The 15,807-nt window shown below is 40.8% G+C and overlaps 2 protein-coding genes across 7 annotated transcripts in view; both read right to left on the reverse strand.

The window, feature by feature from the left end:
* The window catches only part of mipol1 (mirror-image polydactyly 1), a 34,478-nt gene extending 27,776 nt beyond the window's left edge, over positions 1 to 6,702 (reverse strand). For all 5 annotated transcript variants that reach the window (XR_008573545.1, XM_054797724.1, XM_054797722.1 and 2 more), the window contains exon 1: positions 6,552 to 6,702. The gene's annotated coding sequence lies outside the window, so the exon portion shown is untranslated. The remainder of the gene's footprint in view (positions 1 to 6,551) is intronic.
* A 485-nt stretch (positions 6,703 to 7,187) lies between these two features.
* traf3 (TNF receptor-associated factor 3) lies at positions 7,188 to 15,804 on the reverse strand. 2 transcript variants are annotated; one of them, XM_054797717.1, is made up of 14 exons: positions 15,658 to 15,804; positions 14,170 to 14,326; positions 13,756 to 13,921; positions 13,595 to 13,646; positions 13,422 to 13,526; positions 13,186 to 13,350; positions 11,263 to 11,343; positions 11,113 to 11,187; positions 10,953 to 11,045; positions 10,736 to 10,876; positions 8,806 to 8,977; positions 8,381 to 8,724; positions 8,126 to 8,317; positions 7,191 to 7,660 (listed from the first exon to the last, which is right to left on the reverse strand). In XM_054797717.1, the coding sequence occupies exons 2-14, from the start codon at positions 14,321 to 14,323 to the stop codon at positions 7,625 to 7,627; spliced, it is 1,776 nt and encodes a 591-aa protein (XP_054653692.1). In that variant the 5' UTR covers positions 14,324 to 14,326; positions 15,658 to 15,804; the 3' UTR covers positions 7,191 to 7,624. The 2 variants fall into 2 exon arrangements, with proteins under 2 accessions (XP_054653693.1, XP_054653692.1); XM_054797718.1 differs by lacking the exon at positions 11,263 to 11,343 and having other exon boundaries at positions 7,188 to 7,660.
* Between the last annotated feature and the right edge of the window lie 3 nt (positions 15,805 to 15,807).

The following is a 15,807-nucleotide window of genomic DNA, read 5'->3' on the forward strand; positions in this document are numbered from 1 at the left end:
CTCGACTCAGGCGAGTCCTCCTCCTCCTCCTCCTCCCTGCCTCCACTTGCGTGCTCCTGATCAAGACATCTTGTGAACGGTAAGATTGTTTTTGTTTTTCAGTTTTATTCATTTACAGTAATCTTATTTATTACCTTATTTTATATTGGAATGTTACTCTACTATGTTTATGCTAACGTTTTCTTATATTTTCCCACCATATTTGGTAGACTTTGAATACTCTGAAGGGCCAAAGGGGTGAGTTTGGGAAGATCTTGGAACAGATTAGGCTATTTACATGTATTTTAAGCTTCGTATAACATAAAAACCCTATAACATAAAGGTTCTCGGAACGGATTATTTACGTTGTAGGGGCGTCTACTGTATAGATTTTTAAATCATTACAACATCTAAACAGGGAAGCCATTCACAGATGGAGAATGCATGAAAGAACCGTTCATAGAAATATCAGAGCATCCGTTCTTCGAATTAAGAAAGAAACAAGAAATGAATGAGAAAATGAAAAGAATGCCTCTACCTGCAAAAACAGTCAAGGACAGGACCAACAGAATGGTTATGGATGATAATTCAGTGCAGGCGTAAACGCTATTGAGCAAACAACACTCATATGCAGAAATGTGAACGCTGAGCTTTTTTATGTTTAAGTTGGCTACATTTTGTTTTCATTTTAAACAAATATGGGAACCACTGAAAAAGGCTTACAGAGTTCAGTGTTTAAATGATTTCAGAGTAGGCTTACACATGCTCACCGCACTGTTATTTGATGAATTTTGTTGTAACAGTTAACATTTAAAAAAAGATCACAACTTTGACAAGTATAAACCATGTAATGTTTTACGGCTCCAGACTAGGAGCCAAAATGGCCGACCCCTGCCCCATCACTTTGTCTTCAGGGAATGTAGAAACTAAAACAATTCAACTCAACACTTTATGCAGCCTACATGTCATTGAAATGATGAGTTCTAACGTGTGTTATGTGAATAAAAACATGAAAGAGTTGAAAACAAGGTGAACGCTTACATCACAAGTCAGACGTATTGAATGTAGCAACTTGAATTATAATTGTTCTCGCATTTGGAAATTGTTTGTTAAATTGGTGAAAAAGTTATAACTAAGACAGTCTAAAGCTGGGCGATCTATTGATATTTTTAAAATATCAATATTTACTTTAAGCACGATATCAAAACCAACCATATGGTCGATATCGGCATAGACTGGATTTGTGCTATATCTCCCTCATCCCTGCATGCAGGAGGAGGGAGGAGTGACGGAGCAGAAGCCCGGCTGCTCCAGTTGAAGCGACAGCGTCTGCGGTGGAAGAATTAGTCAGCAAGAAATAAGCGGTAGCTCAGTAATGTGGAGGTACTTCGAACTCAGAGCATTAAAAAATACTTTTCACCACCTTAAAACTTGGCACAATCTCCAATATGAGGAATGTGTGAGGCTGCGCGCTGTCTGCCGCGCTCCTGTCGTGTTCCTCATGAAAGGAAAAGCACAGTGGTGTGCTATTATAAAGAAATGTCCTTTCACATTGCTAAGATGTGGTTGCAACAGTGGAAAAAACGGCTTTAAAAACCTGCTGAAAACGATGGACTTGCAATGTCCAGCGAGCTTCACAGTCACAATTATTTAGCTTGACAAGCTCTACCACAACTGTACAAGGAAGTCAGACAGACAGTTGCTAAGTCTGATGCACTTGACAAGTTGGCGCTCCTGGCACAAAATAAGGACATGCTTGTGTCTTCTAAAAATGTTTACCTAAAAAATACTACTGTTTAATTTTTAAAAAAGTATTTTTGAGTTGCTGACATTTTCAAATTTCCTCTTAAAGCGGGCACTCCTTCATATTTTGTTCTTTTGTTATTAGCTGAGGATTTGAGCATAGCTAAAGGTTTGTTATAAAAAAAAAGATTATATTTGACTTTTCCTAAATTTATTTCAAAAAGAGAATGGCTTACTTTACTTTAGAGGCTATTTTTAGATAAGATTTTTTTAGCTGTCTTTCTCGTCGAGTGGAGCAATCTGAACACGCTAGAGTTTAACAAAAAGCAAAATTTTTTACTAAAACCAAAGTTAAGATATTGTTGAAACTCAAAAACGCTCATGAGATGAGGGAAATGCAGAAAGAAATGCCTCACAACAGAAAATTATAGATTTGTCATTTCCTCATACCGCTTCATATCAATGCTCCACTGTTAAAACACCGTAGCCTGATTATTATAACACCATAAACATACCACCACCAAGAAAAATAAGGCGCAATATTATGAATATTTTTATTTTATTATATTATATTATAATATTTCTATCTAGTACCAAATAGTGACCACCCATGTCAAGGCACTGGGAAGCAATTTCACAGGCTGGCGATCGCATTTTTTTCCCCAATAAATTAATGTCCATAACAACACCCCCATGGAAAAATAGCGCAACGAAACAACAAAGAACAAATACTTGTACAAAAATGTATTCTTGCAGGCAGATATGGTGTAAGAACACAGATACACATGTTGGAAACACTATTTTCATCTGCTACATTAATTATGTCTAACATGGAAGATAAGCGTTTACTGCTGTTTGATTGCCTTTTGACTATTTCATGTCTTTATTCAACAAGCCATGCACACTCACATATTTATAACTCATAATTTCAGTGACATGTAGCCTACATACTGTAAAGTGTTGAGTTGAATTGTTTTAATTCCTACGTTCTTTAAAAGCAACGCAATAGGGGAAGGTCCACAGACGTTTTTGTTAAGCTGTTTTTGTTAAGGTATGACTTTTTAAAGGAAAACTGCACTTTTTTTTTATTTTGCCCATCATTCACAATCGTAATGTGAACACGTCTTTCCCTTTTCTGTGCATTTCAAAGAGAGAAAAACTGTTAGCATGAGGCAGCTAAAAATACACGTAATGGGACGCACCTATTCCGCCTATAAGGTCCTCTAAAAAAACAAACAACAACAACAAAAAAAAACGGCAACAATGTTCCATTTACAACGTAACCTTCATATTAACCAAGCTACTGCGACACTGATACTGTAGGACAGGGGTATCAAACTCAATTTACCTGGGGGCCGCTGGAGATAGGGTCTGGTTGTGGCTGGGCCGCATGAAGTATTGGGAATCTCAGCGTACCCCACAATAAGGTATGATACACGATGCACGGCTCCCGATAATGAGAATATCTCGATACAGTGATAGAGTGAAACAAAAAAATAAATACATTTCATAGTTTGTATTTTGCTGCATTCAGCTGGGATGGGCTCCAGCTTACTCGTGACCCTAATGAAGACAAGCGGTACAAAAGGAGTGGAATTTTTGCAGCATATTTTAACCAAACTACAAGCAGCAATGGTACATAAAGAATGAGGATGTTTTAGCAACATAAGTGTAAACAGGATTTTAGTTTCGGTGTCTGAAAAACAGTAAAGCTATTTTAAACCCATTCAGAAAACACAACATCTCATGTCTCTCAAGTAGATCAATGCTATAAAGTAGAATCAAAATATGACCTGGCGGGCCAGAAATGGCCCTCGGGGCGCAAGTTTGAGACCCCTGCTGTAGGAACTACTTTTCTGGCATAGTGACACAGCCCCTTGCTCACAGATCCTCACTCACAGCACCTTACGCCACTACTGAGAGGCAGGTAAACTACTGGAGTTGCTGCATCACCTGTGAGTCGGAACTGAATTTACCAGCTCAACAAGGAGCACAAGTACGGTGCTGAACGATACAAAATGGCCAAAATAGGGCAAAATACTGCTAGTATTACATGTTATCATAAATGTACCTGTTACTATATGGTCACAGCATGTATATAAAACAATAAAAAGGTGGTTGGAGAGTTTTTAGAGGTGTTTTAATAGAAGACTTTATAGGCGGAATAGGTGAATCCCATTACAGACGTGTGTTTATGTCTGACATAAGGATTGTGGATGATGTTTGAAATTCCAAAAAAGTGCACTTCTCCTTTAACACTCTCATTCAATTTGTCCTTGGGGCATTGCTGTAGTCAGGAAGTAGCTACTGCCATTGCAGGAAGTACGTTGTCAATGCTAACGTGTGAGTCTGTTATATCTTATTTATGTCTAAGATGTTATTTTCCATTATGTCTACTGTATTGGGTAATACGAGTGTGAAAGTGACAGTGACTGTAGGGGTGTTCTTTCATATTTAGAGGGATCTAATAATGCTAAAAACAATATGTAGAAGTTTGCATATATGTTTTCTATCCTCTAACTGCGACAATATTCAATTTACTATAAAGAATTAATCCTACTTCACGGAAAATCACTTATTGCGGACTTGGTAATGCTAAAAAATCTAATTGGGGCGTACACTAACCGGGTTTCCACTACAGCAATATAATAATGGTTGAAAATAAAAGGTTTACCTCTGCTCCTCTGTGAGCTGGAAATACTGTAAATCTGCTGACAGATATCTCCAGCAACACACAAATCAAAAATGCATATTTGGCTCCATTATTTCATGCTTACGTCACATTTACTTCACCTTTACTTTGTAGTTATTTCACCTTTGTGAAAGAAGAATGAGGATATACACACCTGAAGCAACCAGAAAGTGTTCCAAAGCCAGACCGTCCAATTAAATGTATGTATCATTCGTTTTTCAGAATAAAACTAAAACCAAAATCATTTTATTCATTTGTGTCCAGACCCATGATGAAAAAGCGGATAACTAATCGTTTTTATGATTTCTGATTTTGTGCACATTTGGAAAACGATCAAAACAGACAACGGCCGATTGTCCATCGTTGATTTGATGCAAGCCGTGTGAAGTGAAGTTGCATCTTACAGGGTAGGATTAGCTGCAGATGACCATCACAAACATGAACATTGTACCGACAGCAGACTCTTTTTATGGGCTCTAAGTGCACTGTTTCACCCTGTCTCATTGTAAACATACGAACCCAAGAAGCGGGAAGAGATACGCCAGTGCCTCCAACAACAATCTAGAACCTTCCTCATGAAAATAATGGAGAAAATCAAAAGGGTTTTGCCCGATCTCTTAAAATCCTTACGTTTTACTCTTAATATCTGCGCAGAATCGACACAATGGATATCCACAGGATTGTCAATGAACGATGACACCATTTCCCCAGGAACAACTGTCGGTAGGCAGAGCATTCATCGGCTGAAATCAATTAATATTCAGTGGCCGTTATTGTTAATCATAATAATAATGGATTAGATTTTATAGCGCTTTTTCAAGGCACCCAAAACGCTCCACAATGAAGTGAAGTCATTATTCAGTCACTCCTCAGTCACACACTAGTGGTGGTAATCGAGATCTGTAGCAACAGCTTCCCTGGGGTAGTCTGATGGAAATGTGACTGCCAATTCGTGCCTACTGCCTCCCCAACCACCATTCACCAGTGTGGGCAGCACTGGAGGCAAGGTGGTTTAAGTGTCTTGAGACACAACGACAGTAAATGGATGGCGGAGGCAAGGATCAAACCGCCAACCTTGTGGTTTCTGGATGACCTGCTCTACCTGAGCCACTGCCGCCACTGTTAATGGGTTTGATATTATATTGCATGAACCAAACCTACTCTAGAGTAGGTTAGCTCCAGCGAATAAAAATGACTGTGGCCAGGTACAGTATTCTGCTAAGAAATGAACCAGCTTCATAGTACTGTATGCCGTATCCGGTCTAAATGTTAGGCAGCGGTCCTCTCCATGTCTGAGAGAACCAAGCAAATGCACAACATCAGCATGTAGCCTGATGACATATTCATTTATCATTACAGACTGTAAACATGAATATCACCAAAGGTAGGCCTTCTCATTATTCCTGCGTCACACGCGTTTTGTCACTTCCTGGTGCAACACCTTACAAAATAAGAGCATAGTACACAACAAGTAAAGGCATCATCTTATTACAATATTTAACACAAAATCCTCAACCGTTATCCATTATGTTCATTTTCCATTTGTGCATAAAATCCAAAATCGGAAAAACTACTCGTTATCCAGTTTGGTTTGGACACAAATATTGAAAAAACGAGTTGTTCTTTCATTTTTCAAGTTTTGGTTTTATTATGAAAAACTAATCAACGAATGATACATTGATTCTTATCTCAGCTACCTGAACAACAGTCCAGGGTGTACCCCGCCTCTCGCCCGAAGTCAGCTGGGATAGGCTCCAGCATACACCCGCAACCCTAGTGAGGATTAGCGGCATAGAAATATGGATGGATGAACTATCTGAACAGCTAGTCAATGTGAACAACGTTGATCCTGGGAGAATGTGCAATGTAAATGTGCATATGAATCAAGAAATGTGGATCTAAATCAACAAACATGCAAATAACTCACATCCTGTTGATGGTTGCTCGAAGTATGCGTGGCCTGATAGGTGAATTTAAACCACATTTACAAAGAATTCAATGATAAGTTACACCAAGGGGCAAACTCGCTTTTTAAATGTTGCCTAATTCAGGGTAAAATAAATACCACTCTTAACGTCCTCTAATACAAAATGTGTCACGTGAGCTGCTTGCACGCTCGCTGTCAAAGTCAACTCACCGCGTGAGGCCGCAGCGAAGAAGAGAATTCCTCACAATATGTGATCAATGTCACAAAGAAATCGTTTCTTGAAAGTTTGGAGTAGCACAAAAGACAAACGAAACGAAACTTCGACTGCTTCTATTGCTTTTTTTTACTTCCACTTCCGCTTCGTCTTCTTCGTTTTATTTGTTGGCAACAATCTTTCAGGCGCATTACCGCCACGCTCTGAAATGTTTCGGGGACTTTGGGCAGTCTTTGATGTTAAATTTAAATCCTAGATATTTTACGGCGTCTGTCGTAAGAATTCCAAAATTCATCCCAATTGTCTTGAATTAAGTTGTAAAATGTCTTTTATTTCCATGTGTTAGTTCTATTTGTGTGTTTAAGTAGAGTTACTACTGGTTTCCTGTTGATGATAGCGCTCATGTTTGCATGAAGTTCAGTAAATTGTTGTATCATGATGATACACAGATACTATACTGGCCAATCATGTGTATTGTGTAATTTTGTTGACAAAATACACATTGCAATCAGAAAACTGAGGATTGGACGAGGAATGAAGGAGTGGTTGGATGATCAACTTTGTTGTTCAAAAACAAGTGGTTCATGAAATACTGTTAATAATTCTCTTTGACGCTCATTTGCACAAAATGACCACACACAGGTTTTTCTTATTTCCTTATTATTTGGACAAACATTCAAACGGTACAACCTCCGAGGCCACAGAGGAACATCCATCAAAGTCACAACCTTACGTCAATCCAGGAACGTCATCAGGCACAAGCTCTGTCCACTCATCGTCCCTAAGGACGCTTTGTTTTTTTGAGTCCAACTTGAAGAAGCACTTTATCGTTACAGCGTTCATGAACATTTGAGTGCTTTCACAACTCCTCAGTGGCGGCGGCCGATTTCCCAGCATGCCTCAGTAAACAGGAAGTTCGCAACAGGAAGTGAAGCTTGATGCACAGCATCAGTAACAATGTCCTCACCACACTCTAATTGGTTAGCTACTGCTGGACTGGCTGTCTGCTGGATGAGGCTCCTCCCCAATTATCACTACCGGGTAGGCGTTGCAAGGACATGTCACACGGTCACGGATCAGGAAGGTCGGATGTATCCACGGTAACCTACCAATCGAAATATTCCATAAACATTCAGTACAACTCATGAAAAAGAAACGGTGTCTCGTCCAAGTACAGTTTCTAGTATTTTTACAAGTGTCTAATATTTCAACATCTTTGTCTTGTCCTTCTACATCTAGTATTTCCACAAGTGTCTAGTAGTCCTACAATTATCTAGTATTTCTACAAGTACCTAGTAATTCCACATCTGTGTCTTGTCCCTGTCCATGGATGTATCTAATACTGTATTTCTACAGGTATCTAGTATTTCTACCTTTGTGTCTTGTCTGTCTACAAGTGCTTAGTGGTTCTAAACCGGCATCTAGTATTTCTAAGTGTCTAGTAATTCTATAAGTATGTAGTAGTTGTACAGGTGTCTAGTATTTCTACATCTGTTATTGTGTAGTAGAGTCACCTTAGAAGCAGAGTCAAACGAGTGAGAAAAGGGTGGACAGGGCTTAGCAGGGTTACCTTGATGAAAATGGTGTCGTCCTTGATGTAACTGCCAGACTCCAGGACACTCTGGGACACGAAAAGAGGACATCCGGAGGCGATGTTCATCTCTGCAGCAGGACGTCTGAAACTGCTGCTGTTTGGGTCGGGCTTGAAGGCGTCTCCCAGGTGCTTCCGAGACGCACCCTGGTCCATCAGCATGAGAGTCACCTGACGGACGGACACAAAGTGGATGACTCGATGCTCCAGAGTACGATGGTAAGGTTATAATACCTTCTGTTTGAAGGGCCAAGGCAGCAGAGCATCATACTCGCCCCTCATCACCACGAAGAAGAGCGACAGGTGCGTCCCCTTGCCCATGCCGTCTCCGTTCAGGTAGACGCGTGCGCACATTTTATAGCCAAAATATCCCGTATAGAACGGCTGTGAATACAATGACAGCGTCTTTGCAGCCACTGCTTCCTGTTTCCGTCTCTTGTAGTCACGGATCTTCCAGATAAGCGTCCCGTTGTAGCTCGCCGTCTCCAGCACCTGGAAACGCAGGTCCATGTCGGCCAGTCGGATGTCGTGCACGCTCAGCATGTCGCCATGGCGATGCAGTTGCGTCTCTAGAGAGGCTGCGAAAAGTCAAACAGTTATTCCTCGAACCGGCAGGGACGTCTATCCATGTCATGTGTCCCTGCAATGTGTATTCTGACCTAAAGTAAGCGTTCCACTGCCGGAGCGTCCTCCTTGTTCCACAGTGTTGAGTCTGCTGCGGACATTGTCCAGAGATAGGCGGAGTTTGTCCAGCTCATCTCTGAGCAAAGTGAGAGAACGAAGCTCAAGCTCCACCTCCAAAAGCTTCTCTGAATGAGAGCTCATCAGCTTCTATATGGAGACACACAGATGGTCATGTGACACTGTACAGCTCTGCTCACCCCAGCCTCGTCTGTGGAAACTTCTGGAAGGTTTACTTGTACACTGCTATCTTCAACATGTCCTACCACATGTTCCTCAAAATATGCCACAAAGTTCAAACACTTTTGGACCATCATCATGCAAGACTTCCTCAGATCTCACCAGATTTGGAAGTTTGGTAAAAAGAACATCAACCAGAAGCAATCATGAAATATGACATAATAATAATATCTAATAATGATAATGACAAATAACTATAAACATGTGTCCACAGATCTGTTATAAATGGATTTTCTATATGATCACAACAATTTTTTAAGTAAACATTTCCACATCAAATCCAAGATAAAAGCAGCGGCAAGGATGCATTATACATCATAAAAAGTATTATAATATGATGTATTATACACCATATAAACTATAATAATAAGATACATTCAACACAGTATCGAATATTATAAGATGTATTATACAACATATATAATATAAAGTGTTCACATTTTAAAGATGTATTATACACCATCTAAAGCAGGGGTCACCAAGGTTTTTCCTTGTAAGAGCTACTTTTACAAAATGAAAATGGCCAAGAGCTACTCATTTTTGTAACATTTATTTTCAGAGCTCATTTTAAACCCAAACAAAGCGAATATGCTTGTTTTACCAGAACATTAACAAAATGCTGGTGTCCACAACTCACATTTTGTATTTCAGAATGCATTTCTTTCTACTGTTCTTTCATTATTAACTGAAAACCTGAATGAAAAGCAGGCTTGCGGGCACCTCATGTGGTCATTGGGGGGCTACCTGGTACCCGCGGGCACCTCGTTGGTGACCCCTGATCTAAAGTATCGTAAATTTGTTATATTATAAAGATGTATTATACATACGGATGGGTACCTTTCATATTAGAACCAATACGGTACTCAGTGGTACCAATTATTGGTACCTTTGTGTGTGTTTATGTGGTAATAAATGTTAATTTACTATTAAATATATTTTTTTCAATTTAACATTTATCTCAATGTATAATCTTTAATGTATCAAAACAACTGTTATATTTTAACATTGCAGTTGTTTCTTCAACATGAAAAAACCTTAACTACAATTAAAACCCAGCTCTACGTACTAATATTTCTTTCCTTTCTGCTGTGTGATCGGGTTCCATGGAGGGCAATAAATGGGCAAAAGAGGATGGAGCAAAAATAAATAAAGGTATAATATTTTGCAAATTGAAGTAACACAAACTGCGAATGAAAGTGAAGCAAACGTCTTTGCTGCCGAGTACATTGACTATCTTCGATCCATGTGCACTTCTTTTTCAAGAACACTAGGGGGCGATTGTGGTCACTGAATCGCTTTTTGTCTAGAACAAGATGAAGCTACGCTATTAGCTGTGAAGCCGTTGGTCTAACGGATGATATAATTCTCTGCAGCTCTTTCGTGTTGTCAGTAATATTTTAATTTGTGTTTATATGACATGTGATTTGGTTCTTCTGGTTGGGGTGCCACACGTCACCAACCAGGCATGTCAGTGCCATGATAGTCATGTTTAAAGAGTCTTTTTGTTAGAGGTTCACTTCTTCTTACACTTGTATGACCATTAAAAATTAAAACATCTGGAATGATTTCCATGTGTGCATCTATAACGTCACTTCCTATTGTTACAAGCTGCGACCGTGACGCATCATGTGGTCATGTGACAGGATGTACATCACGAGAAACACTAACCTGCATGGAGGCCACTTTCTGCTCCATGTGTCGATTCTTCTCTCTCAGCTCGTTGTTCTGGTTTTCCACTTCGCACAGACGAGTGCTGAGGACAGGTAGAACTTTACACTTGTCCATCAACTCACCTTTGACCTCATCCACCTGTACGGCCACACACACATAAGGTGAAGGTCCAGTGAGGACCCAGTGAAGAAGATGAAGACAATGAGGATGTTACCTTGCCCTCCAAGGAAACGTTATTCACCCGCATCATTTTCAGGTGCTCGGCTGCAAAAGTGGTCTCGTGTTGTCTGACGTCCTGATTCAATCCCTGAGTGAAACAAACTTTTTTGACACCAACACTCAGACAGACAAGACCAGCACGCAGGTGGACTTACTTTGTAGGAGCAGCCGTAGCGATGAAACGGACAGCTCACCTGAGCTTTGGGACATTCGTGTTGGTGACTGGCCAGCTGGAACACAAATGTTACCATCAATGGAGACACGCACACACACAAACACTGAGGGAGCATCATGTGACTTGTTACCTCGCGCCGTGGCAGCGAGGAGAAGGAGCAGAGGTTAGGGCAAGACACGGGGAACGCCGGACACACCGTCTCTTGATGTTTCTACAACAAAACCTTGGTGTAAGCGTCCACAGCCATGATGTCACAGCCATTATATCCAAGTGATCGTCACAGTGATGATATCACAGCGATGATGTCACACTACTGATGTCACAGCCATGATATCATTGAAATGATGTCACAGCCATGATATCTAGGCCTTGGATGATCAATAAATCAATTAAGTGCATGATAAATGAAAATGAATTAAATCATTTTGCCGGCCTCAATACATTGCCATATGCACACGTTCGTTTTCCTTGTCTCTCGCCTCCAAACAGGCAGGCAGAGTGTTCATTGTGTGCATCGGTCTCAGGAATGAACGGAGAGAACCCTCTTGTAGTCATCCAGTCTCTTTGTCTCTGTGGGGGGAGGGGGAACCGCTAGTATAAACACACAGGAGTGCAGCCTCCTGAGGAGCCATGCAAAGTAACGTAGTGAAAATTAGGAGGAAAAAGGATGACTGCAAACCAAAATCCCACAGCCCCGGTGTGGGGATATTTCGGCTTCAAACCGAATGAGCAAGGTAAGCCCATCAATATGGACGAGCCGGTATGCCAAATTTGTTCCAAAGACGTGACAGCAAAAAAGGCAACACAGCAAACTTGCATGCCCACCTGAAACATAACCACCCGACCTTGACCCAGTTTACCCATTTGGTAAAAGAAAACTGCACCTCGAGACGCAGAGCCTTTGTCCTGACAGTCAGACATTTGGTCGACAAAGTAAATACAAACGGAACAACGCAAAACGGTGCGCGCTTACAGAAAGTGTACTTAGCTACATCAAAAAAGAAATGCTGCTCTTTAATACATTCGAAAAGCCAGCGTTTTGAGGAATGCTCCAAATGTTTGACAGACAGTACAAATTGCCTGTGAGAAAATACATTCCAGAACACAGAACAGCTTTGCATTCCGATTTTATATATATATATATATATATATATATATGTAATTTTATTTTATATTATGATATATTAAATGTTGACAATAATATCATCAATAATTTCGAGTACAATATACTGTATATACAATATACAAAAGCATACCCACAAAGCATATCGCTACAGGCCTAATGATATCGCAGCCATGACAGCAGAGTGATGATATCACAGCCATTATTTACAGTCATGATGTCACAGTAATTATATCACAGTCATATCAGTGATGATCTCACAGCCATGATGTCACAGCCATGTCATGTCAATGATGTCACAGCAATGATGCAAAGATGTCAAAATGATGATTTCACGGTGATGACATCACGATGATGCTATCATAGCCACAATGTCACACCCATGAAATCAGTGATATCACACCCATGAAGTCAGCCATGATGTCACATCCATGAGATTAGTAACAACCATATCACAGTGATGATGTTACAGCCATGATGTAACAGCTATATCACAGTGTTATCACAGCCATTTCACACACATATTAGTGTTGTCACAGTGATGATAGTGTCACAGCCACAATGTCACACCCATTATATCACAGTCATGTTACAGGCATATCACAGCCTGATATGTCATCCATGATGTCACAGCCATGATACTGCAATGATGATATCACAAACATGAAATGACTGTGATGTCACGGTAATGATATCACAACCACAATGTCACCCATGATATCACAATGTTAACACCTTGATGTCACCGCCATCACAGCCTTAATATCACAGCCATGATGCTAGAGTGATTATATCATAGCTATGATGTCACTATGATGTCACAGTGATTATATCACACCCATGCCATTATGTCGCAGTAATGAAATCATACCCATGATGTCAAAGCTATGATGTCAGTGATGATATCACAGCCATGATGTCACAGCTTACCTGTAGGTCGGTGAGCGGCATCTTGGTCATACAAAAGTCGCATGTGGCCTCTCTGTGTTTGCATTTCCAGCTCAGGTGGTCAGGAATTTCTTTCCTCATCATTCTCTCTTTGCATTTCCCCAGCGGACAAGGCACCTCAAAGAACGGACACACGGTGAGGTGCTCCTGCAAGAGACAACGTGACCAGGTGAGCCAACGTCGCCCCTGTTGCCATGGTAATACAACACAACACTCACGGGTATCTGCTGCAGACTCATCTGCTCCTGACAGCCTTTGTTTTCACAGCGACAGCAAACCTTCAGGGCCATGATTTCGCGATGGCAGCAAACATCTCGAAAGATCTGAAAGCAAGCAAACAGTCAATCGCATATCAATACCGGTCATGAATTTGTTCATTAGCGCCGCTCACCTTGTTACTGAACAGTGGCTCCATGTCAGCTGGGCACACAGGGTTGGGACGACTGCAGGACACATACGCACATACACATGTGCATACACACACGCACACGCACACAGTTATAGGAGGAAACTTGCTGCTTCACAAGTCAGCTAAATGTGTGTTTGCATCACCTGAGGATGTCAGTGATGCAGCTCTGACAGAAGCGATGTCCACACTCGGTCTGGCGAGGCTGACACAGGACCAGCCTGCAGGACTCGCACAAATACTTTTCCTCAGGACTTTCAATAAAGTGATCCGTGAAGCCACCATGAAGCGGCAGGAAACCCGCAGCGACACCTGAATGCAACAAGCCCACTTTAAAGCCTTCGCAATCACGCACACAAAACGATCAACTTTATGTGCATTTATGCCCCGCCTCCTCCAGCAACAATGTGACAGAGTAGCTGAGGAACTGCACCGCCTGCACCGCCATGATTGGGCTGTGAGTCAATCACAGCACAAGGGCAGGGTGTCTGCTTATTTATGTAAAATAATAAGATGTGCACAAAATGAAAATTTCAAAAGTAAACTGTGAATAACGTCACCTTGTGAAGAGTCGCTCGGGGGCCAGGGATTGGCTGGTCGGGTGGGAGGCGGGGTGATGGGAGGGGCTGCAGACAGGGGCAGAACAAGAGAGGGTGCCACCTGCTGGAGGGGAACTTGCACCTCCCTCCTGTCAACACTGCGTCCAGCTGACATGACCTAATCAAACACAAACACACACACACACAAAACCACACAATCAATAACATGAAATGTCCATGCAGAAAATAACAAATAACGACATTTCATTGAGTGGTTAACAATGTAGCCTGTTGTTCAATTCCAAAACAGGCAAGAGGACAAGTCCCCTGATCTACCGATCTAAATCATCAAGTCATTTTGAAAATGCTGTAGGAGGGAAAAAGATGCTTTCAAAGCCAAATGTCACAGCCCCAGTGTGGAAATATTAATGAGCAAGGTGAGCCCATCAACACGAACGAGCCAGTATGCTGAATTTATTCAAAAGTGGTAGCAATATAAAAGGCAACATAACAAATTTGCCTAACTTTCCATCTGGCAAAAAAACTACACATCAAGATGCAGAACCTTCATTGTGACAGTCAACACTCACAAAGACGTTGGACACTGTTGGTGTAATACACTGCTAATGGGGATGTCATACAACTTCATGTCAAAAAATCGGAACTATCCCTTTAATACAGTGGAAAAGCCAGCATTTCAAGAAATGCTGCAAATGTTTGACAAACAGTACAAATTGACTGTGAGAAAATACGTCACAAATGCCAATTCCTCAACTTTACAGCGAGAAAGAAGACATTAAAGGAAATATTAACAAAAAAAATAACAGTGGTTTATTTATTATTTGTTTATTACGTTGACAATAATATCATTTAGTGGCAATTTGGGAGACAATAAACATTTCAAAACACAACTGCATTGTTTTTTGTTTGTCCAGTCATGTTTTTTGATTGTACTTAATGTTAAAATCTCGTCTCATGACACCTCTATTAATTAGCTATCAGCTATAACACAAAGACAAGATGATAGCCTAGCATACATTGACCTAGACTGTTTTGTTCTTAGCATCTTTAATGTATAAAATGTATCGAAGTGTCCTCCATCCTTCAATGTATGTAATCCTCACTGAAAAAAGTTTGGACACCTCTCTTATTCAGAAGGATTTAGGGTTGAAACAAACCATTGATTACTGATCAATACCAAACCACAATAGCAATTCAAAAAAATATATATTTTTTTTTTATCAAACATTAAAGGACTGTTTAACCATTCTAACTATTGGATATTATAGTCACTGTTACATTTCGTTCTACCAAAAATGTACCATTTAGTCTAATTTCACTTTCGATCTGTATTCGATTGATCAGGTCTGACTTGTGTTTACTGGCTGCTGCTATGCTAACAGTTAGCATGCAGTCATTGAAGCTACCGAAAGAGTTTGAGCACCAGGTCGTCATTCACGTCGTTTTTAAATGACTGTCGGGAGGTTCGATCAGGTTCTGCTGACTCACATGAATCAGTTGGTCTCAGCAGCTCCTCGACGCGTCTCTGCGGGATTCAAACCGCCGACCTGCCGCTTCCTCCCAAGCCGCGGGCCTCCTCATGGTCCGCTCCGGCTTCCAAGACTCAGTGGGTCCTCTCGGTACTATCGTGGGAATGCA

This window comes from Dunckerocampus dactyliophorus, chromosome 13 (assembly GCF_027744805.1).
Source record: "Dunckerocampus dactyliophorus isolate RoL2022-P2 chromosome 13, RoL_Ddac_1.1, whole genome shotgun sequence".
Taxonomy (NCBI): Eukaryota; Metazoa; Chordata; class Actinopteri; order Syngnathiformes; family Syngnathidae; genus Dunckerocampus; species Dunckerocampus dactyliophorus.